At 37.7% G+C, this 23,683-nt stretch overlaps 2 protein-coding genes and 1 long non-coding RNA gene across 3 annotated transcripts; all 3 read right to left on the reverse strand.

Moving 5' to 3' along the window:
• Window positions 1-2,233: 2,233 nt before the first annotated feature.
• Window positions 2,234-14,334, reverse strand: LOC116199221 (aldehyde dehydrogenase family 2 member C4-like). The gene is made up of 9 exons (XM_031529505.1): window positions 14,202-14,334; window positions 7,068-7,210; window positions 4,154-4,537; window positions 3,953-4,042; window positions 3,620-3,793; window positions 3,340-3,477; window positions 3,086-3,223; window positions 2,913-2,974; window positions 2,234-2,704 (listed from the first exon to the last, which is right to left on the reverse strand). The coding sequence occupies exons 1-9, from the start codon at window positions 14,314-14,316 to the stop codon at window positions 2,431-2,433; spliced, it is 1,518 nt and encodes a 505-aa protein (XP_031385365.1). The 5' UTR covers window positions 14,317-14,334; the 3' UTR covers window positions 2,234-2,430.
• A 592-nt stretch (window positions 14,335-14,926) lies between these two features.
• On the reverse strand, window positions 14,927-19,077 carry LOC116198463 (aldehyde dehydrogenase family 2 member C4-like). The gene is made up of 9 exons (XM_031528612.1): window positions 18,882-19,077; window positions 17,669-17,811; window positions 16,864-17,247; window positions 16,622-16,711; window positions 16,295-16,468; window positions 15,991-16,128; window positions 15,755-15,892; window positions 15,583-15,644; window positions 14,927-15,389 (listed from the first exon to the last, which is right to left on the reverse strand). The coding sequence occupies exons 1-9, from the start codon at window positions 18,994-18,996 to the stop codon at window positions 15,116-15,118; spliced, it is 1,518 nt and encodes a 505-aa protein (XP_031384472.1). The 5' UTR covers window positions 18,997-19,077; the 3' UTR covers window positions 14,927-15,115.
• A 3,755-nt stretch (window positions 19,078-22,832) lies between these two features.
• LOC116201511 lies at window positions 22,833-23,568 on the reverse strand. The gene is made up of 2 exons (XR_004155886.1): window positions 23,335-23,568; window positions 22,833-23,193 (listed from the first exon to the last, which is right to left on the reverse strand). It is a non-coding gene; the product is annotated as an uncharacterized LOC116201511 (long non-coding RNA).
• Window positions 23,569-23,683: the final 115 nt, after the last annotated feature.

Below are 23,683 nucleotides of genomic sequence, written 5' to 3' on the forward strand. Positions count from 1 at the left end.
TCAATTGGGCGGCCATGAAGCTCTAGTCCATGACATCCAGGCTCTGGTTCATCGAGACTGGGCGATAGCGATCAAACATGGATATCATGAAGAAAACAAGTTTGTGGATTTATTAGCAAATTTTGCATTTTCACTACCATCGGGGTCCGTAAACTAAGTACTTGTCCTACTGGGCTTGATTTTCTTTTGTATGAGGATATCATAGGAGTCATCACACTCGTTTATTACTGTTTAGATTTATTTTTAATGCAATTGGGCTTCGATCCTTATTCACTAAAAAAAAATTTGAGGAGCTAGCTAAATCTGATTTCAGGTGCATTGTCGATACGATATATAAAACAACCCCACTGAGTGTTTTCAGGAAAGTTTTGAGTTTGGAATTTATGTGATTTTAAGTCAAACTAAATGCAACATCCGTCCTAGCGGAGATGCGGGGAGGTCGATCGGGCCGTCAACTTGCCTGGTCAATAGGATGTCGAAAGCTTATTATTAAAGTCGATTCGTCCACTGTTTGTCACCTTGGATCTCCAAATGTTCGACCTATTCTTGCTGAAATCAGAGAGCTCATTGGAAAGTTGAGAAATAGCCCCGTTTGGATTCAGAGTTATCGAATTTTAACTTTAACTTTAACTTTAACTCAACATACTACACAATAAAAATACACATTTCCCAATTCAAAAATTTCAACTTTTAACTTTAACTCAATACACTATACAATAAAAACACACGTTTCCCAAGTCAAATTTATAATCACATCTCATTTGTCTTTTTCCACAATCAAAATTAAAATCAAAATTAAAGTAACTTTAACTCTGAATCCAAACGGCCCATATTCACATATACCGGGAGGGTAATAGCTGTACGGATTGCACGAAGAACTTCATCTTTTTCACTTGAAGTACATTATATTGATTTGGCTCTAACAGCCTTGGTCATCACATATTAAATGATATCATTAGAGCTTCCATATTCCACTTTTGTATGCTTTAATTTTCTATTTCGATTCTTACCCTTTCCCCTACCAATAATAATAATAATAATGATAATAATCAAACCAAATGCTGCAAGAAACATTCAACCATTAATAGGAATATATTCTTGTTGGAGCTTTTTATCATTTTTAGAAAGAGAAATTAGTCTAACGTCGCGCATCCTTACTTAAGTATCTTAGATATTATAAATTGAATTCACCAAAAATGAATTGACCAAGATATCATAAATTGATTCACTTTTTCACTCAATGAGAATATCTGAAGCCTTTTGTTAAGAAAATTATCTTCTTGTATTATATTTTGAACCTACTCTATAATTGAAAAAAGAAAAAAGAGTGTCCTAGAATTTCCGTTTTTCTTTGTATAGATATGATATGATAGCGATGGACAACCGATTCCCATTATTTTATTCCCCGACTTGTCCAATTTAAAAGAGCTACGACATTGAGCCTGTCATGATAATTGATTTCATATTATAAAGATAAAAATAAATTAATAGCCTCGTTTTCCGGGCGATATAAAGTAGTAGCTAACATATATAATTTCGATTTCAGTATCTGATGTAGATTCGAGACTTTGATGATGTAGGAATGGCTACGGGTCTATTTGATGAATAAAAATAGTCATTCTGGCCAAATATATATATATATATATATAGAAGTTGAGCTATGAAGATTATTCATCCAATTCACATATGGTTAAGAATTGTAATATCATTTTTCATCTATTTAATGGAATGAATATTCTCTAAAAAAATTAAAGAAACTTTCCACCAATTCAATGGATTTTGAAAACAAAATAAAATAGATGAATTATTTATTTATTTATTATGTTTAGAATATTATTATTATGAGAAATATGTATAAGTGTTTTATTAACTTTCAATCATATTTTCTATATCAATTCAAAAATCACCATTATTCTCTATTCAACCGTACCAAACGGGCTTTATCAAAATAAATATAAAATCTCTTGCTTTGGGGCGATATGCTCTTTTCCTTGCGATTGCTTTTGCTTTTCATTGCAGATCGACCTTTTTTATTGATGAATGAATAATACGGATTCCAATATTGGTTCAATACTTAATCTGGCACGCGATCGCCTTTGTCATATTAAAGTATTGATCCCTGTATAAGATAATGAAGTGAGCAATCGTTTGGTAGAACCTCCACGCGTAAACAAACACGACGTTTGATGGTTCACCTCCGTATTTTTCGCTTTCGATTCTTCATAAATTATCATCCACTGCCGTGATTTCATCAAAAGCCCATTTGGTCTTATCGCGGGTAAGAGAATCTCTACTTCTGTTTGACATTCATTCGTCGCAATCTTAGCATCTCATAGCAGTTGAGAAATGAAACGACAGAAAGCTTATTCGTATATGAAACTACTGAAATAGAAACCACTCGATTCAAATCCCAACGATGCTCTATGCCACTCAGAGCCAAGGAGAATCGTACAATGGGGTCGCGACAGTCTTGACCTGCAGATACTTGTGGAGGGCATTGAGCCCTAAGTCTCGCCCGAAGCCACTCATCTTGTAGCCTCCATAGGGGAAGTCGATGTCAAACTCGAAGTAGCAGTTTACCCAGATGATCCCTGCACGAATCGATCTCGAGACTCTGTTGGCCACGTTCAGGTCCTTCGTCACGATTCCTGCTGCAAGGCCGTACTTACTATTGTTGGCCCTTTCAATTGCCTCGTCTATTGTCCTGCAAATGGACCGTCAGAATTTGATAAAATCGGTTTTGTTATTCCTAATAACGACTACACCTGTGCAGTGATCAGGTGATGATCTTACAGCAATTAGCTAGAACCGAGTGATTTTTATGGTTAGACATGATACTTCACTATACTTGCTTCGTAAGCACGATTGCACCGGTAAAATTAGCCATGTGATCATCAGAAAGGTGTGCTCACTTGAATTTCATGAGGGACATAACCGGTCCGAAGATTTCATCCCTTACAATTTGCATATCCTCCTGGCAATTTGTTTGACATTGTTGACAATGAAATGGTTAATTGATTCGTTCACAAAATCAAAGAAATGGATAATTGGCATAGGATGACATGAACAGTTATATGTTATGTACCTTAACGTCCACGAAAACTGTAGGCTCAACATAGTATCCCTTGGATCCCCAAGGCTTACCCCCAGTCAACAAGGTGGCTCCTTCTTTCATTCCAATATCGATGTAAGAAAGTATCTTTTCAAACTGCCTCTTATCGACCTGCACCAACATCGAGTATAACCACATAATACCCCGAACTAACAGCTAGTTAGTGACCTATTAATTGTCGATACTACCGGGCAATCTTTGCTCTCGAATTCTCATATATCTACCACCTGTGGTCCCTGAAGAGTACTCGGATCAAAAGGATCGCCCAGTTTCCAAGCTTTCGCCTTCTCAACCAACTTCTTCTCAAATTCATCGTAGATCCCATCTTGGACGTAAACTCGAGAGCTCGATACACATACTTCACCCTAGTATAATAGGTTTAAATGAGAATCGAGCAAGAAGTTATTTAACATCATTCTTTACACTTTTAAAATTCATCGAGGGCGATAAATATTATTTTTGGGAAATCTCAACACTTTTTAATCGATAAGCATGCTTTGGTATTACCTTGTTATAAACGACACCGTTTAGAGCAAGCTCAGCAGCTTTGTCCACGTCAGCATCGTCAAAGATAATAAGAGGAGACTTGCCCCCCAATTCAAGGGAGACTGTCTTCAAGTTGCTGAGTGCGGCTGCTTGCATTATTAGCCTCCCTACCTCCGTGGACCCCGTAAAACTTACCTGGTAGATAAAAATTTCACCATTAATCAAATGATTATTATAAAATTTCAATTTGTTATTTACTTGATTAATGAAGTGATTATCATTAATTTTCTTCGTTTGTAAAATGATTTAAGGATCTCTACTAGGTAGATAATTAAACAATATATAATTAAATACCATGTCGATGTCCATATGTTTGCTGATAGCGGCACCGGCTGTATTTCCAAAGCCTGTTACAACGTTGAGCACTCCATCCGGAACACCAGCCTGAATAATTCACATAAGAGAAACTAGCCAGATCGACATTTGTGAAGAACTTGAAATTAAGTTTACTGAAGAAGATCTAAATAAAAGCTATAGTCGGGGTGTGGTTTTTACCTGCTTAGCAAGATGAGCATAAAAGAGGGCAGATAGAGGGGTCTGCTCGGCGGGCTTGACGATCATGGTGCAACCTGCGGCCAAGGCTGGTGCAACCTTCATGAAGAACATGGATGTTGGAAAGTTCCATGGGATGATGTGGCCCACCACCCCGATCGGCTCCCTTAGGGTGTATGCATGGAGTGATCGTGTGGACTTGAGGACCTCCCCATGGATCTTGTCCGCCGCACCCGCGTAATACCGTAGAAGCCTTGCTCCTCCAGGTATGTCTGCTAACTTGCCTCTCATGAATAGTTTCCCGGCATCAATGCAGTCCAGGGCTGCCAGTTCCTCGGTGTTTTGCTCGATTAAGTCCGCAAATTTGTGCATGATCTTTCCCCTTTGCTGTTGATCAATGGTTTACAAGTTGTAAAATATATATATATATATACGTGCGAAGAAACTTATATGCATGTATACATATTTATTAGGTCTAAAATTGATTGAGAATAATCACAATGGATGTAACACAGTGGTATATGCTCTCATCTGATAATCAATAGGTCTCAACTTTGATATTTGATGAGACTACCTATTATAAAAAAAAATTATTTAATTATACTAGATTTATGAGTCTTTTTTGTGATGAAAAAAATTGATCAAGAATAAAGTGAGTGGAAATCATCATTTGTTACAAGTTGTATTCGGTAATGGTGTATTTTATGAATCACCAAATGATGAGTTGAATTAGAATATAATTGGACTTCTAGATCATAAGATAGTAATTTATGTTTGTTTGCTGTAGGGTGTAAACCCCCCCAACCCCAACACACCACACCAAAACAAAAAAACCAACCCATGAGGAACTCTCATTGATACGTCCAACACTGTCCTTTACATCTATGACAATGTATACATATATATATATATATATATATATGTTTATTTGTTTCTATTCTTAATTTTAAGCAGTATATATCAATAAGGTTTGGTACAAAAATTATATAATTCATGAGTGACAGCTGTTGTCAGCCATCAAACAAACAAGCAAACACAATATATATACATCCTACCAAAAAAAAAACAATAAATAAACGTGATGAAAGGATTAATTTTTGTCGGTGGTAAAGTCAAGGGGAAAAAAAAGTGTTTGTCGCACATTGATTGGGGGAGGAAATTCATAATAAGAGGATTGAACTCAACCATTTGACATAGACTTTTGAATTGCGAATGAGAGAATTACTTTCATCTACAATATATAAACATGATGAAAGGATTACCTTTTGTTGGGAGTAGAGGGACAAAAAGGTTTGTCACATATCGACTTGGGGAGAGAAAATTCACAAATTTATAGGGAGATCAGATCCAATTACTTGTTTTAAACTTTTGGATTGCGGATAGTCCAATTTCAAATAAGCATATGGATTTCCCAACACTTTTTGTTCTGAATAATATGAAAGGATTACTGTATATCACAATTTGTGCCACTCAATAAAAAATTTATTAATTAATTAGCTTATACTTCTGCCTTAATTTAATACAATTTATTATTACTAATGCAGGTTAATATTTTAAGTTTGAGTCTTATTAATATAAAAAGTTTACGTTGAGAGAGTTTTACCCCTTAGTGAGTTGGTCTGGTGCAATTCTAAATTAGTTAAGATCTACTGAATTTTCGGATACGAATGGAGCTAGAATTTTCTTTCAACAAAGGCGAAATAATGAATTGACATATATTAGGCATATATTACTCATGCATAGATTGTATGGTAAAACTACATTAAAAATATTTACATTAATGAATAGGAGGTTTTCATAAAACTTATAGAATTTTAGAATTATCCCTTGATGAACTTCTCATTTTGAAAATAATAAATTAATAGAGTTAATAGAATACGATATCGTTGAAATAGACTAAAAATGCTTATAGTGAATGACCATGGATTTTTCTTAATTGGAGTTAGCGAGAAGTTATCAAACCATAAGGAAATAGCTCGAGGATGCAATTTCATGTCTAGATATTGAGGATTTATATTTTAGGAAAAAATTGATAGAGAAATCATGGCTTACATAAAATTTACTTATATTGCGAATTAGTCTGCATTGAAGCCTATGATTTGAGCCTTATAAATACTAATAGTGTGTTTGGTTTCTGAGTTAAAAGTAACTTTGATTTTGATTGTAGAAAATGACAAATGAGTTGAGATTATAAATTTGACTTGGAAAACGTGTATTTTTGTTGTGTAGTGTATTGAGTTAAAGTTAAAGTTAAAATTTTTTACTTGGAAAATGTGTATTTTTATTGTGTAGTATGTTGAGTTAAAGTTACAGTTAAAATCAAAGTGATTTTAACTTTCAAACCAAACAGGCCATAAAATTTTAATGGCAAATCTAAGACATGTGAATAATTTTGCTTGGGCTAAATTTGAAATATTAAAGTATAGCAATCTAATATTTTTGGGGCAAAATTAAAAGGTTTTCCATGTATATTGAGAGGTGGAAACCTTCTTAATATGGGGCAAAATTTTGAAACTAACATTTTTGGGCTAATATTATGAAGAATGATAAATTTTAGGGGGGCCAAAATATATCTAGATTTGGTCAAAATTTTAGAAATTAAATTTTTGGGGCTAAGTTTTCAGATACCAAGCAGTCAACACTGAAAAATATAATCTAATAAATAGACACGAGTAGTCTGACTTGAATATCAAATTTGAAATATCTTAATTATTAAGTAATGACATGCACTATTGCGTTGCACCCTCTTTGATCGAAAAATGTAATTTTTAACCATATGCATCATTATAACTCAGAGGTTGCCATTAATCAATCAGAATTCTTCGACCTGCTGACCATATGCATTATCATTTATTCAACCATTCAATATTTTGGGTAACATATCACCAAAAAAATTGTGAAAGATAAGTACACGTACAAAGCCCGACATCCTGGGCCATTGCCCGTGATCGAATGCCGTGCGAGCCGCCTGCACCGCCACGTCGACATCTTCCATATCGCCTTCGGCAATTATTGCTGTAACCTCTCCCGTCCTTGGGTCCACTGTGTCGAAGGTTCGTCCTACATACACACACACATATATATATTACCCAAAATTAACTTATTTAAAATTAGTATACGTACTAATTGTTTTTGGTAGAAAAATATGTACACATATGTGTATATGTAATTATACATGAAAAACTGATTTGTTACAATTGAAAAGTCGGATCTCGAGTTTAACTGTAGCTATTATATTATAACACTCATGTGATATTCCACAGAGCCAAACCATCTATCAATCAATATAATAATTATTTCGAGCAAAAAAATATTAATCAATAATTATTAATAAACGCATTATGCACGCTCGACAACATTGGGCCAACGTCCTATTTTTTAGGATGACAAGTGATGTCCCTACAATTGTATTTTTTTTTCCCTTCTTCGCCTTAATTATAATCACGACTATTGGGGGAAAGAATTGACTCTTGAAAAGTAAAGTCCCAGATTGGAGTCGTATGAGTGAAAAAAATTCACGTTGAGATAACTTTATTTTATAATGCGTTGATCCGAATCAAATTGAATTAATTGAAACATGTTAGGTATTCAAATATTAGGATACACACCGAAAAAATATATATGTCAAGGGATGCTTAGTGCGGTGGCCGACACTCCAACTTTGTGGTAAAGGATTTTTGGCATCATATATGACTTGTTTAATTTCGGGTTTTTCCATGTTAAATTTGTATATTTTATTCGTTCAAACTCCAATCTTGGGAAAGAATTTGAATGGCTTCGGAAAGGGGGAAAAAAAGTTAACGAAACATTCATAATAATTATTGTGCAATTCTAGACAATTTGATGAACCACATGCAAGTGTAGGAAAAATCAAATTAAGGAAATAACCCAGTGGCGTATGTCCTTATTTAATGATCAATAGGTTTTAGATTCGATACTTAAATGAGATTACTCATACTCCTTTATTAGATAATGACATTTTTATTTCATTGTAATAAGCATGTGCGCACCCGAATTTCATCTCGTCGGGGCACGCGTGCGCGCGCCTATGCAACGCGGCTTGGGAATGTCCACCTTCCCGGGGACGCGCGACGGACGCACGTGAGAAGGAGTCGCCACTTGCCATTTTACGACCCGAAAGGTCGAGGGCCGGCAAGTTACCCGGGTCTAGGGGTACGGGGTACACCTAATTGTTAAGGCATATGGTCTGCGAAACCTGAGGTTCCGAATTCGGGGGTTCTGTTACATGCGAGCCTATATCTCGCATGCCCTATCGGTACTCTAGCTTGTCTAGGCTTGCCATTTTAATTTAATTACCGCTTAATTAGGTTCCGCTCATCTTACGCGTTTTGACACCGTAAATTCGAAGGAACACTCCGACCGTCCACTCTCCGACCGGGATTCTTACATGAATCAATGTACAACATAAATCCTTACATTGTCCTCTCAAATAAATAAAATACAAATTACAGCAACTGAATCCCGGTCGAATCGCGTTCGGTTATTATTCCATTCGTGCTCACCGTGTGGTTTGAAAAGATCGGAATTGAAATTAAGATGCGCTCAGTGTTAGGGGGGGTAGACCCCGTGATCTACGGTGGGGCGTTGGATCCCCTATGGGTCGCATCCTAAAGGATCGGGCTCGATCCGCATAACAAACAAGTGCAAGAATGTTAACAAGCGGACATAAATAAACAATGGGATCTTGTTATTGCCGAATTTACGTGAATTAACCAATTATTAACCGGGGTATCTTGGCATACAAATCCTACCCTAAAACAAACAAAGTAGGTACAAGGTGTGAATCGATCAAGGAACGCCTCGGGAAGGTATTTCGCATTTGGCATTATTTTATGAGGACCTGACGTACGTGACGTCTGTTGTCAAGCCTCGTGTTTGTGGGTTATTTTTAGGGTTGTTCTATGTTGTGACACTACGGTTGTTACAGGTTATTACCAAACATTGATTCCGCCTGTACATCCTAAAACGTAGTGCCTATCCCACTATTGCCCATTTTGTCTTAGCCGAGTATACAATTAATTCGGTATTTGTATTTGTTGGGAATTGGTGTATGTCCTAGATGCAATCTATCATCAGTTCTGTAATATGACATGTATTTCATTATATTACGAGGCATATCTGTTATTGTGTAGATTGCGCTAAATATGATTTTACACAATAATGTCATTGGAATAGTAGGTTCAATAGGCATCAAGTGTGACTTGATTGTGAGATCCTATAATTACTGAACATTATTCCTAAATGTCCATAGTCAAAGTATTATCGTTAATTAGGACAACGATAATACGGTTAGATTAGTGTAAGTGTTGATTGATGATCAAATCTCATAGGTCATGGATATGGAGATATCAAATCACACCACATGTATACATTAAGAGTAATGTGTATAGGACTGATCCGCCATGAGATTGCTACATGGGTTGTTATGTGACTGTCATTAGCATATCTCAAAGTGACTATAGTGTAATGGTCCTTTGACTTGAGGTCACCATAGATTCCTACATGTAATGTCATATACTTTGATACTGTCAAACGCCACTGTAACAGGATGGTTATAAAGACAGTTATTGGGTATACCACAGAGCATGGAGAGGAATGTGAGTGATCAAGATAGGATTTGTCCCTCCTACGAAACGGGAGCGATATCTCACGGCCACTTGGTGGTTAAGTCTAAAAGTGTATGCATACCCAAATGAGTCGATATAATGATATCGAGCTCATTTGTTCTGATAGACTTACCCGGTAAACCAAGAAAAAGAGATATTGAGCCATACAAGGATGTCATCGACCATGCCTTGGGCTCAATAGAGATATAGAGGACAAAGGGATTATATTACACGGTAACGGAGGTCACAAGGTTCGTCGAGAAATTGACTTTCCGATTACTTGAGTAACAGTGATGCATTGCTAGATGCCACTCACTGTTTGTAATATTGAAATAGAGATTTTGATATTACTGTCAACGTAATTGGGAACCTACAGGGTCACACACTACGACTAAATTGACGAGATATTTTGAAACAATAAAATCATCTAATAGAGATTAGATGATTTATGGTGCGACTAATTAATTGGATATTTAATGAGATTAAATTTGTCGATTAATTAGACTCGATTTATTAGATTAAATGGACCAAATTGATGCACGATTAATATGGTGACACATGGCTTTTATGTGGATTAACATGTGTAAGGACACATGTCATAAGGGAACCTTAATTCCCTAAATCCCACATCGGTTGGGATTTCATCTTCACCCCCCCATATTGCTTATAAAAAGGGGCAGTAAGCATGATTATATATATATATGCTTATATATAAAAACGCACACATTATATATATATGCTAATATATATATGTACGTGCATATATGTGTGCATATAAAATATATATATTTTGGGTTGAATTGTTCAACTCAAATTAGGTCCATTAGTCTGAAAATTTCGGGTGTCGCATCGGTGTTTCTTTCGAGTGTTGGTCGCTAGCACCGCCGATCTCGAAGACTCGTCGACAAAGTCGGTGTGGATTCCAGTAGAGGCGTCACGCGTGGGACGCTCGGTCGACAACTTTAAATATTCCAGGTACGTTTTTATTTACTCTTATTCTTCTAGTAGGTCTTGGAATTAGTTTCACGGGTAGGAAATTTTGAATTTCTGTTCCTTTTTCGCTTCCGTTGCGCCCCGTGGAACTAGCAGTATTTTGAGCTAATCCACCCGAACTAACTACCCGAGACTATGCTAGAATAACAAAAACTCATCGGTCGGATAGGGCGGGCTATGCAGATGAACCTGCGCCTAGATAGGTAGCCCATCCCTACCCTGATACCGCATGTTTCTCTTATTCTAACCTTAGGGGGGTGTCGCTAGGTTGCAAATAGACGATTTTGCCCTCGAGATAAAAATTGTTTTCGGGAAAGAGAGATTACGCGGTGCGGGCCACCTCGGCCTGTGACCGGCGCTAACCGATCCCCTGGACCTTCCAGGATTGTCAAGAACCCTAAAAGAGCTAAAAGATCGGTTAATCTATCCGGAAGTGATCTAAGAAGAACTTCCACGTCCAGACCTGAGTTTCCTGAAATCAGGTGAGGCCTCGAGTCAAGACGCGCAAGTCCTTCCTAGACATCCATGTCACATCGAACTACGTGTCTCGAGTTTTATAAAATTTGCAAGTTTTGAGAAGGGCACCAACGCATGTTTGCAACCTATCGACGCGTGTTACCGGTTTATTACCAATTCATACAAAATTATTAGGGCCAAGTGAATTAATTAATCGTGTGAACGTCCAATTACCCCGTTAGTGAAATTATTGATTAAATTAATTAATGTTTTGCCAAATGCTCTAAATATTCGGGTTTCGGACCGTCGAGCCGATCATTGATGGACCGTCCGATGCGAATCCTAATTCCCGATCGCCTTAGGATTTAAAAATTAATTTTAAGTCGAGTTTGCATGATTAACCCGATTCATGAGAGGTTTCGATTTAAACGATAAAGCATTTTAAGCACAGATCAAGAGCATATCACCACATCAAGCACGGCGAACATACAAATTTATATAACCGGTGCCGCCATGATCATGATAAACACATACAAACATACACGCAAACACGATATCAACGAAATCGATAAAACGGCACCGATTCATGGAAAGCGGAAAATCATGCAAAGCACACACGTTGTCATGCCGTATACATATAATTACAAGAATAAAATATTTAAACATGGCGCACGCGCTGTCGGTCGGTGATCCAAGTAGGAAGGGCCGGATGTCTTTGGAAAATGTTCAGGACTGATTTGAAAATTCCGAAAAGTTAAGGGACTGATTTGCAAATTCCAAAACGATCAGGGACTTATGTGAAAATTCTAAAAGTTCAGGGACTAATGTGAACATTCCGAAACCTTCAGGGACTGATTTAAAAATTCCGAAAGGTTCAGGACTGATCTGGAGATTCCGAAAAGTTCAGGGACTGATTTAAAAATTCCGAAAAGTTCAGGGACTGATTCGAAGATATTAAAATGACCGGGACTTGAACCGAAATAATTCAAAATTCAGGGCTGATCTGAAAAAGGCGAAAATGACCCCGGGACTAAATTGAAACAACTTGAAAAGTTCCTTGGAGTGCTTGAAAAATTCGAAAAATTCCAGGACTGAATGGGAAATGGTACAAATGACTGGGACTTGGCTGAAAGGAATTTTAAAATTTGGGACAGATCTAGAAAAATAAAAATGCGTCCTCTGGACTGAAATGAGACTAAATGAAAAGTTCGTAAAATCGAGTTCGCAACAAATCCGATCACTCGCACGACCCAATAACGCTCATTTCACATCATATTCGTCCAAGCAAGCATTAATATTCAGAATCGGAGCCCTAAACATGCCACTAAGTCGGAGATTTACCTAGTTCGGGAAGTTGAGGGGTGATTCTGTAAATAAAAAAAATAAAAAATTAAGAATTCGCCGGGGAGTTGGGCTGCTGAGGGAGAATTGGGCCGGACTGGGCCCTTGAGATTTGGACTGGGCCGATTGGGTTGTTGGGTGCTGGACTGGGCCGTCGGTGGGTCGGGCCGTGCCGAACGGGATTGTTGCTGGGCCGGGCTGGACGGCTACCGCTGGGTCGGACCGAATGGCTGGGCTGCTGGGCGGTTGGGTGGCTGCCTGTGCTGGCCCGGAGAGGAGGAGCCGACGGTTAGCAAAAATAATGAAAACGAAGGAGAAGAAGGGAGGAGGTTCGGGGCGGCTCGGGTGGCAGCTCGGGTGAGCTGAGGGCCGAACGGGGAGCTGAGGGAGCCGAGGTGAGGGAAAGCCGGAGAATGTGCGGAGGGAGGCGTGAGAACCGGGATCCGAATTGCGGGGGTTCGAGATCGGGAGCTGCGAGCGTCCGGACCGAACGGGCTCCGGGTTTCCGCGAAAAATCGAGCTGCGGGCCGTGAGCTATGGGAGACCGCGTGTGAGTTGAGGGATTTTTTCGTGACCTCCCGGCCGAACTGTGAGCTGCCGAGAGGGAGAGGGAGCCGGTGAGCCGAGGTACGGGTTTTAAACGAGAGAGACACAGAGAGAGAGAGAGAGAGAGAGAGAGAGAGCCGGTTTGGTAGTTTCCGTGCGAGCCGGAGTTAACGTGTGCAGAGGAAAACGTTGGAGTGTGCAGAGGAATTGGCGTGTGGCAGGCCTCTGACGCCGCGCGGTCACGGGCTCGGGTTCGTCGCCGTCCAGGAGCGGAAGGAGAAAAGGAAAAAGAAAGAAAGAAAAAGAAAAGAAAGGAAAGAAGAACAAGGAAGAAGAAGAACAGGAGGAAGAATGATGAGAAGTCAGGCAACGGGACTTTTTTTTTTTTTTTTTTTTCGAATTTCAAGATCGACGGGCGTACAAATTTAAAATCTCGTCTTCTTGATCGGACGTCGGAAAATAATTCGAGACCACCATCACGCTCCGAAAAATTTGATGATCGATATTATGCGATGAAAATATTTTCAATCTCGAATTTTGTCTCGAATTTTAAAAATTGACGTCGATGTACGCGAAATTCAAAAGCGTCCCCAAATAGTATTATTTTTTGAAAAATTATAAAATTGGTGTTAAATCAAGAAAATATCATTTTCAAAAAGTCGTGAATACTCAAGTAGTTAATTGGAAATACATCCCTCACGGGTGGCAAAAACGACGATTCTGCCCCTCTGAAGCCAGTGGACCAAAATTGGGTGCTGACAAAGCACATAGCCTCTCTTGTAACCGAAAAAAAAAATTGAGTAATAGGAGTGATTGAAAAAGAAGGGAGGAGCAACCAAGAAGAAGAAGACTGGAAAAAAGAACAGAAGAGCAACCAAAAAACATAGATTACAGGGAACAAGAGACGAAAGGAAGCAGCAAAACCATAACCTATATTCATCCCGATTGAGCAGATCGACTGATCTATACCGGTGGTATAAATTCGAATATCTGAGAAACTCGGAACAAAAAAAGTTCCTCCAAGGAAAAGGACCGAAGTTCTTGTTTCGAAAAAGAATGTGTATAGTATAGAGAATCTCGATTCTGACCTTTGATGGCGTCGACGAATTCTCCATTGATGAAGAGCTTGGTGAACTTAATCTCCGGGATCCTGAAATGTTTCGTCTCTCCGCTTCCATTGCTCTGCTGCTCTTTATTTGCCATCTCTTTCCTATGCTTATCACTCTCTTTCCTCCCCAAGCCAAGATAACAGTGTCGCTATATATATGTCTCTCTCCATATATACACACATATATAAGCGTTGCGGGCTTCTCACGACAGGCTACGCATATTTTAATGGCATTTGCATAAAAAAAAAAAAGCTAAATAAAACGCCAAACAGAAGATGACAATCAAACTCAAAATCTCTGGATTACAGAGATCACAGACAGTGCTTGATCAAGTCCCCTTAGATATATGACCATTACTTCAATTTTCTCATGATCGAGTCTCTTCTAGCTCGGAATTGAGTTGCACTTGGATTTGTGGCTCACTGTTGTATATATATAATTTTTTGAGTTGAATGAAATTTGCCACTTATCCAAAATATATATACATATATGACCATGGCCATCCATAGATCCTTCGCCTTCGGCGATGCTATTGCTTTAGGAAGACGTGCTCACCAGTGGGTTGGCATCTATTGAGAACGCAGAAATATATCGAGTGCTTCTCATGAAGGGATGGAATTAGATACATATATACTTTAAAACTGGGATCGTTTATCCAAAGGTACTTAAAACGGAGGTGTTTAAACCAAAAAAGGCACACAAAATAGCTCAAAAAATGATATGGAAGTTAGTATATTTGCTAACCATATAAGGATTTGCATGTCTGCATTTTCATCGACTCACAATGGCGCCTCAACGTGAGGAAAGAATTGAAACAACAGAAAATTTATTCGTACATGAAAATTCTGAACTGGAAACCAACTGATTCAAATCCCGGCTTTACTTGCTTCTTCTCAGAGCCAAGGAGAATCGTACAACGGGGTCGCGACAGTCTTGACCTGAAGATACTTGTGGAGGGCATTGAGCCCTAAGTCTCGCCCGAAGCCACTCATCTTGTAGCCTCCATAGGGGAAGTCGAGGTCAAACTCAAAGTAGCAGTTTATCCAGATGATCCCTGCACGAATCGATCTCGAGACTCTGTTCGCCACGTTCAGGTCCTTCGTCACGATTCCCGCTGCAAGGCCGTACTTACTATTGTTGGCCCTTTCAATTGCCTCCTCAATAGTCCTGCAAAAGGCCCATCAGAGTTTGATTGGTATCACTAATAACGACTAGACCTGTGCAGTGATGAGGAGATCTTACATCTATTAGCTAGAACAGAGCCATTTTAATGGTTATACATGATAATTCACTATACTTGCCTCGTAAGCACGATTTTACCGGTAAAATTAGCATGTCATCGTCAGAAGGGTCTACTCACTTGAATTTCATGAGCGACATAACCGGTCCGAAGATTTCTTCCCTTACGATTTGCATATCCTCCTGGTGATTTGTTTGACATTGTTGACATGAAATGGTTAATTAATTCTTTGACAAAATCAAAGAAATGGATAATTGGCATAGCATGACATGAACAGATATATGTTATGTACCTTAACGTCCGCAAAAACTGTAGGCTCCACATAGTACCCCTTGGATCCCCAAGGCTTACCCCCTGTCAACAAGGTGGCTCCTTCTTTCATTCCGATATCGATGTAAGAAAGTATCCTTTCAAACTGCCTCTTATCGACCTGCACCGAGTATAAACACATCATACCCCTAACTGATATAGTGAACTATTAATCATTCACACCGCCATGCTTGGTTTGATTCACTATAATATATATACCTGTGGTCCCTGACGAGTATTCGGATCAAAAGGATCACCCAGTTTCCAAGCTTTCGCCTTCTCAACCAATTTCTTCTCGAATTCATCGTAGATCCCTTCTTGGACGTAAACTCGAGAGCTCGACACACATACTTCACCCTAGTAGAATAGGTTTAAATGATAATAATTGGCTAAGAAGTTCGCTAGATCAATATATTTTCTCTTTCGATTGGCCTTCGTTCATATATACAATCCAATTCACGAAGGGATAAATTATTTTCGGGAAATTCCATCATTCTTCAAGCAAGAAGCATGCTTTGGTTACCTTGTTATGGACGATGCCTTGTAGAGCCAGCCCAGCAGCTTTGTCCAAGTCAGCATCGTCGAAGATGATAAGAGGAGACTTGCCCCCCAATTCAAGTGAGACTTGCTTCAAGTTGCTGGTTGCAGCTGCTTGCATTATTAGCCTCCCGACCTCAGTTGACCCCGTAAAGCAAACCTAATAATTCATAATAGTTAATTAATTATCTTTTCAAATTGTTGTTTACTTAATTAAGAAAGTGATTACCATTAGTCTTGCCGTTTGTCAAATGATTTAAGGATAGATAAACAACATATAAATATATATATATATATATATATATATAATTACCATGTCAATGTCCATGTGACTGCTGATAGCAGCACCGGCTGTATGTCCAAAACCCGTTACAACATTAAGCACTCCATCCGGAACACCAGCCTGAATAATTCATATAACAATCATTTCCTGAATGAGACTAGCCAAATCATCAAAAATTGAAGAATTTCAGTGATATTGAATGTCGAACCATGCACCATGTCCATGGTATAAAGAATATCAGAAAAGTTGTATATAGCTGGGGTGGTTTTGACCTGCTTAGCAAGATGAGCATAAAAGAGGGCAGACAGGGGGGTCTGCTCAGCGGGCTTGACGATCATGGTGCAACCTGCGGCCAAGGCCGGTGCGACCTTCATGAGGAACATAGATGTCGGGAAGTTCCATGGGATGATGTGGCCCGCGACCCCGATTGGCTCCTTTAGGGTGTATGCATGGAGTGATCGTGTGGACTTGAGAACCTCTCCATGGATCTTGTCTGCCGCACCTGCGTAATAACGCAGACTGGCCGCTCCTGCAGGTATATCCACTAACTTGCCCATCATAAATAGTTTCCCGGCATCGATGCAGTCCAGGGCCGCCAGTTCATTGTTGTTTTGCTCGATTAAGTCCGCGAATTTTTCCATGATCCTTGCCCTTTGCTGGTGATCGATTGTTTACAAGTTGTAAAACATGTATAAATTGTGTAAATCATTTTGTGCGATTTCTTTTCACTAATGCCGTAACTTATGAGCGACCACATCATTCGGAGTTGGATTAAAATAAATCGATATAATTTTGGTATCACCATTTATGCACTAAAAAAGAAGTTATTAATTAATTAGCTTATATTTTCACTCAAAAAAGAAATTAGCTTATATTTCCACCTAATTGAAAATTATTTTTATCGGTAACTATCCAATATAATAGGTTATGAAGTAATTATTAGAATCTTTCTGACCCTGTTTTTTGAGTAATTGAAGAGTACGGACAATCAGTGAAGGTATCATTTGTTCAACCATTGCATTCAATAATTTGGTAATTCATCATCAAATAAATTGTGAAAGGTCATAGTAGACGTACAAAGCCGGACATCCGGGGCCATGGACCTTGATCAAAGGCTGTGCGGGCTGCCTTCACGGCCACGTCAACATCTTCCTTATCACCCTCTGCGACAGTTGCTATGACCTCCCCGGTCCTTGGGTCCACCGTCTCGAAGTTTCGTCCTATATAATTTTTACACAAAATCTAAAATTAGTGTCTATATATATATATATATGTTGTTTTTCGAATATATATACACACACACGATATTTGACAGACTGTTTGGTTAATAATTAAATAATCATGATCTCGAGTTTATGGAGTGCAATATAAAAATTATCCTTCGAAATTCTAATCGTTGGATATTAAGGCTGCGTTTGTTTTCATAGTCTGATTTTAGAATCATGATTTTGATTTTAACTCTACTCACTACACAACAAAAATATACGTTTCCCAAGTCAAATTTATAATATCATCTCATTTGTCATTTTTTACAATCAAAATCAAAATCAAAATTAAAGTTACTTTTACTTTGAAACCAAACGGGCCATTAGTTCGTGAAAATAAAAGATAGTTTAATTAAACATTTATATAATTGGCAAGTGCCGGAAACAACAAAATTGAGTAATATTCGAGGTTTCGGTGGGGGAAAAAAAGAAAAGGGGAAGCAAAATCAACGATGGGGAATCTTTATATAATAGCTAGAGACGTAATAAAAGGGCCCATTCTTTAATGACTTATGAGAAAGAGTCATATTCTGCATGCCATTTCCAAAGGTACCATACCATAGACATCAGCCCTTTTGGATTCATCCATCAAAAGGAAACAAGAGAGAGTGATTGAATTTCAATTCATTTCTCTGGTCAGAAAAAAAAACAAAATCGTATGAATATTAACATTTTACCTGTTCAAGAAGAAAAAAAGGAAGAAAATTGGATATGGGTCATCGTCAAGCCAAGGCAAGATGACAAATTAACTCAAGCGGAAGGAAGAGAACAGAGGAACGATCAAGAACCGTAGAATGAATATATATATATATATATAGCGAAGAAGATGAAAGGAAGCATCAAAACCGTAACCCGTATTCATCTCTGGCTTAGCCAATCTATCTATATCGGTACTATTCGAATTTCTGAGAAACCCGGAACAAAGAATATTCATCCTCCGAAATATTTTCATCGCCTGAGAATGAAATTCATGTACTGAAAAAAGTTGAAGATGTATATAGAGACGCGACGATGGATCTGCTGACCTTTGATGGAGTCGACAAATTCTCCATTGATGAAGAGCTTGGTGAACTTTATCTCCGGGATCTTGAGTTGGTTCATCTCTCCGTTTCCATTGCTCTGCTGCTCATGATTTGCCATCTTCTTTCTATGCTTATCGTCCCCAAGCCAAGACGTCAGCGTTACTGCCTATGGATGTCTATATATACTTATATAAGCCTTGCGGGCTTCTCACAATGAGCAATAATATTTATAATCACAACATGATCTATGACGAATGTAAATCTCTAGACTTTCCCAACTGGAAAAAAAAAAATCCGAACTTTATTTTCCTTAAAAAAAAATTATTTCATGTTTTCAAATGAGGCAAAATGGATCTAGATAGAAAGTTAAATAAATGATCGCAGATAATCTCATTTGTGATAATCAAATTTAAAACTTTTTTTTACATATACGCCGCTGCATTATACGAGAAAGTCTTACATGTATTGAAGGTATCACGTGACACTGCATCACAAGACACGACAGAATATTTATTTTTTTAACAGCAACATTTCATAAATTTATAACCACTTATACTGAAGTATTTAACATCAGTTAATTTGCGACACATGCTATGTGGTACCTCCGTCACATACAAGACTTTCTCGCACTATACATCCCTTTCTCATTTCTAATTCTCACCCCTACTAATTAGTGTAACCGAATCAAATCCAGTGAAATCCTCTAATTTTGATTCGGTTATATTCAGTTATTGTCACACGGTTATCACAAGAGTTTACCATTATGGGTTATGGTACAATATAGCACAAACGGTACCTAAACTTGGGGATAATTGATTTAGGTTCCATTACGTCAATTTTCTCATGATCAAGTCCTTAAAGGGCATTTGGTATGAGCCAATGCATGTTTAGTCGAAACAGATTACTGATAATCTGAATAGTCAAGGTAATACACTTTTTCACTCAATTGGTAATATACTTTCCCAATTGGGGTGACTATTTAGATTACCAACAAGATTATCAGTAATGTGTTTACCAAACACGGTAATAAACATTATCAGTAATTTTAAAAATGAAAATTTATCTTAGTGGAAATCTAATAAATTACTAGTAATCTGATAATGCGCCAAACATCATTCAAGAGATGCGACCAAGTCCATAATAATTGCCCGGTTAAAGGTCCTTTGGCAATGCTATTGCTCTAGGAAGACATGTATGTTACCAAGTTGCGGCTCATTCGGCATCGACCGGGAGCAGATTAGATGTTCTTCAAAATTAATTGAGAGCCTTGATTTATTCAAATAATTAAAATTGAAATGAAGATACCAACAAAGTACTAGTTGAGTAGTAATTAAGTAGCTCCAACCACACCACCGGCACGGTGGTCTAGTGGTTAAATATCAAGCGCTCCACTTGAACATCACGAGTTCGAACCTCACTGAGGATGTAGAGCTCACCACTATATGGGTGTATTATGGGAAGGCGGTGGCCGGCTCATAATACTTGATCCAATGGGCCTTGGACTTAATTGACTAGTTTGTTGGTAGGGCTGCGGTGACCAAGTTGGGCCAAAGTCTCAGCGAGCTATGGCGAAAGGAACATTCTGTGACGGTTAGGTTCACTTAGTTGGGGCAGCCACAACAAACTAATAATCCGACCTAGCCTTTATACCCATAAAAAAAAAGTAGCTCCAACCATCGTAAGAAGAAGAACATAAGTTCGAGTCCAGGAATCTCACTTGTTGGGAGAGAAAATAATCTTAAATGCTCGATATTTTGGAATTGCGAGAGTAATTCTTTCACAATTTTTGCAATCGAAAAAAAAAATTAAAATGAAGGTGCTTAACCGAAAAAGACACAAAGCCAGTGACCGATTTATTTAGATTAACCCTACAACCGTATTTAATAAAATTAATCTTTTAAAAACCGTATTGAGTAATGAATAGATAAAATCACCCGTATCTAATAAGGTTTAACGTTATTAGACCCCGTACGATGTGGGGTGTGTCTGCGTCCAAATCGGTTCGGTGAACGTGGTCTCTGATCGAGTCCATGGTCCATTCAAAAGCGACAAAGACAGAGAAAATGCTTGGTCGACCTAGTCATTGAGAGAAACCGACACGTTAGGTTCTTATAGGCTCTACAGACATGAGAGGTTAATGTTTTGTCTAATTCAATAGGGAATTAATATATGTTGCGATCATTGAGAAAGATGAACAAATTAATTCTATAATATTGGAGGAATGGGTAGGTTTTGAATATGATTTTCACTAGTGAAACTTATATATTATTCTATTTCGTTTTATTTCTTATATATGTATTGAGCCTTCTTTTTTATAAAAAAAATATAAGATTATCCTTGAAATTAGAGAAATTAAACAATGGATCACTTAACTTTGAAACCTGGTGTAAGTTCAAATCAATTAAATTATTGGACACGCTAGATAATTATTTTTAATCGATTGAAATTTTCAAGGTCCAGCTTGACCGAGCTCGATATATATTTTGAATCGTAAAACACATACCTATATGACCATAAATATATTTATGTCCATAACAATTGATGGCATTTTATATGATGCAAATATATATGACCTTCCCCGATTGTCTCGGAATAGTGTCGGTATAACATATTCATATATACAATTTACAAAGAGGTTTCCTATAATACCCCTAATATTATTTATATATATATATATATGTATGTATGATCCGGCCGATCCATCAGTTACTGAGGTTGGATGTACATACACTATTCGAGCTAAAAGAGGTCTCATAACGCGTTCTTCTTGACACTATAAATGGAGTGACTTCGATGTACGTGTTGCTACGTTCTTGAAACATTGCATGCACCCCTAAACAACATGTCTTGTGCATTTGGTATACCCATCAACACTTGTAATTAAGTCCCTATGTATATCGCATATTATAATGTTGTCCACTCGTCATTTGCATCCATATGGCAAAAGAATTGCTATTGCTTTCCCATGAAATTGATTTGCGAATCCTCGAAAGTCAACCAACAACCAACACTTAACAATATGGTTTTTCTCATTCTTTCGGCCAATGAAAAACAAAAAAAAGAATATCAAAAGAGAGTGTAGTACAGTGACATATGACTTCGCCTGAGAAATAAGAGATTTCATGTTCAATATTCGTTGGAATCACATATGACTATTTATTAGCTATTATGATTTCTTTTTCAATATATTAGGCTCATAGACCTTTTCATATAACCTAGAAAAAAAAAAGAGAGATTTTTTATTTTTATTTCTTACATTATTATATTAGCATTAAGAAAACAATTATGTATAATAGTTTAATTATTCAGGAATATTTGAGTTCAAAATTATGTATTGATTAAAATGGTTCAGCGCTTATTATCTTTAAGATCTTAAATTTAAATCTTATGAATGGTTAAAATATATATTAAAAAAGTTCTATCAACTTGACTTGAATCGAATTAGTTGAAAACTCATGAAATTTTAGAATGTTATGAGGCGTACCGGAAAAAAAAAATTGTTGTTGAGCCAAATTAAAAAACCGCAAGAAACCTCCAATAATAATAGAAGAGATTCTAAAAAGTAGGTGTCCTTTTGCTGTAGACATGTGCGGTGGATCACCTAACAACCAATTCCATTATTCTGTTCCTTCAATTATCTTCCCCTCTCTTTGAATCCAGAATCGAGAAAATATAGAGTAAGGGAAGGAACGACAATTATCGAATATCAACTTTTGAAAATTTCAGACTAATTTTTATTCTCTTTTCCTTCATTTTTCTCGTCCAAAGTAAGGATAATAGAGTCATCTGATCAAGCCGTGTAGGTTGGATTTCCGCGAGCCATGCCGGTGTTCTACCGCCCACCATCACTACAAACAATTTAGGTATTCGTGTTGTATCGTGTAGGTATGCATGCATATATTTATACAATTAAACAAATTTAATTAAACAGGTTAAGTAGGTAGATCAATGTCAATTCGGAATAAAGGGGTTGTATCCAGGTTTTTAGTTTTTGACAAAGTTTACTAAACGCGTCGTGTTCGGATTTAGACATTTTTTACACGAACTCGTTTAGACTCAACCCACATAGACACGACGGGACACAAATAGCCAGACCTATTCTTAAGTTTACTATTTGTATAGGAGGCTAAAATACAAGTTCGGAGGACATATATGACAGAGGCATCTTTTCCTTGTAATTGCTTCTTCTTTTTTTAATACCATTTTTATTCATTACAGTGAACTGTGTGGTGTAAATATGGTCAATGGAAGACGTAAGCAAATATCAGTGCCATTAGCAGGAGAGTGTAAGCAATTCCTTGATCAGTTGTCTTGCCTGCAAAATTACCGAATGATTAGAAATTGTCGGTAAAGAAAAAAAAAATTAAAAGCCAGTTTGGGAAAATGAAAATTTTTGCCTACTATACTGATCAGAAGGGTTTCTTGATGATCTTGTAGTCAGTAAATGTGCACATACCATTGCCGGATATGAAGCCCTCCGGCACCGGAGAAATGGCAATGCTCTGCCCAAAGCCCGATTGCACCTGCAAGAACGTCATTATCAAGATCACGAATACAGCCACCGCGAAAACTTCGCTGATCTTAATTCCAATGGAACTCATCTTCAGGTTCTTCTGAATATCTCAGAGTGGCAAACTCTAGTGAATATGGTTTAAAAAAGAAAAATAAATTGTAATCTGATCTTATTTTCTCATGCAAGCTAGGGCGACGCACATATAATGATGGAAAGTGTTGGGTCACTGACTTCGAATTTTCCAGGAAAGTGGGTTCTAGAGAATGTTAACTAGGGAAGGAAAAGTAGAGGG

The sequence above is a fragment of the Punica granatum genome, chromosome 3, assembly GCF_007655135.1.
Source record: "Punica granatum isolate Tunisia-2019 chromosome 3, ASM765513v2, whole genome shotgun sequence".
Lineage (NCBI taxonomy): Eukaryota > Viridiplantae > Streptophyta > Magnoliopsida > Myrtales > Lythraceae > Punica > Punica granatum.

Excerpts from the sequence above, each read along its gene's own strand:
- LOC116198463 (XM_031528612.1), bottom strand. The coding sequence starts at position 18,996 with ATGGCAAATCATGAGCAGCAGAGCAATGGAAACGGAGAGATGAACCAA. Across the intron at positions 15,645-15,754 it reads CAGTTTTTGCGGACGTTAAG|GAGGATATGCAAATCGTAAG; the intron begins GTACATAACATA and ends ACAAATCACCAG. Across the intron at positions 15,390-15,582 it reads ATGTCGCTCATGAAATTCAA|GACTATTGAGGAGGCAATTG; the intron begins GTGAGTAGACCC and ends GGCCTTTTGCAG.
- LOC116199221 (XM_031529505.1), bottom strand. The coding sequence starts at position 14,316 with ATGGCAAATAAAGAGCAGCAGAGCAATGGAAGCGGAGAGACGAAACAT. Across the intron at positions 4,043-4,153 it reads ATGCTCATCTTGCTAAGCAG|GCTGGTGTTCCGGATGGAGT; the intron begins GTAAAAACCACA and ends TGAATTATTCAG. Across the intron at positions 2,975-3,085 it reads CAGTTTTCGTGGACGTTAAG|GAGGATATGCAAATTGTAAG; the intron begins GTACATAACATA and ends ACAAATTGCCAG.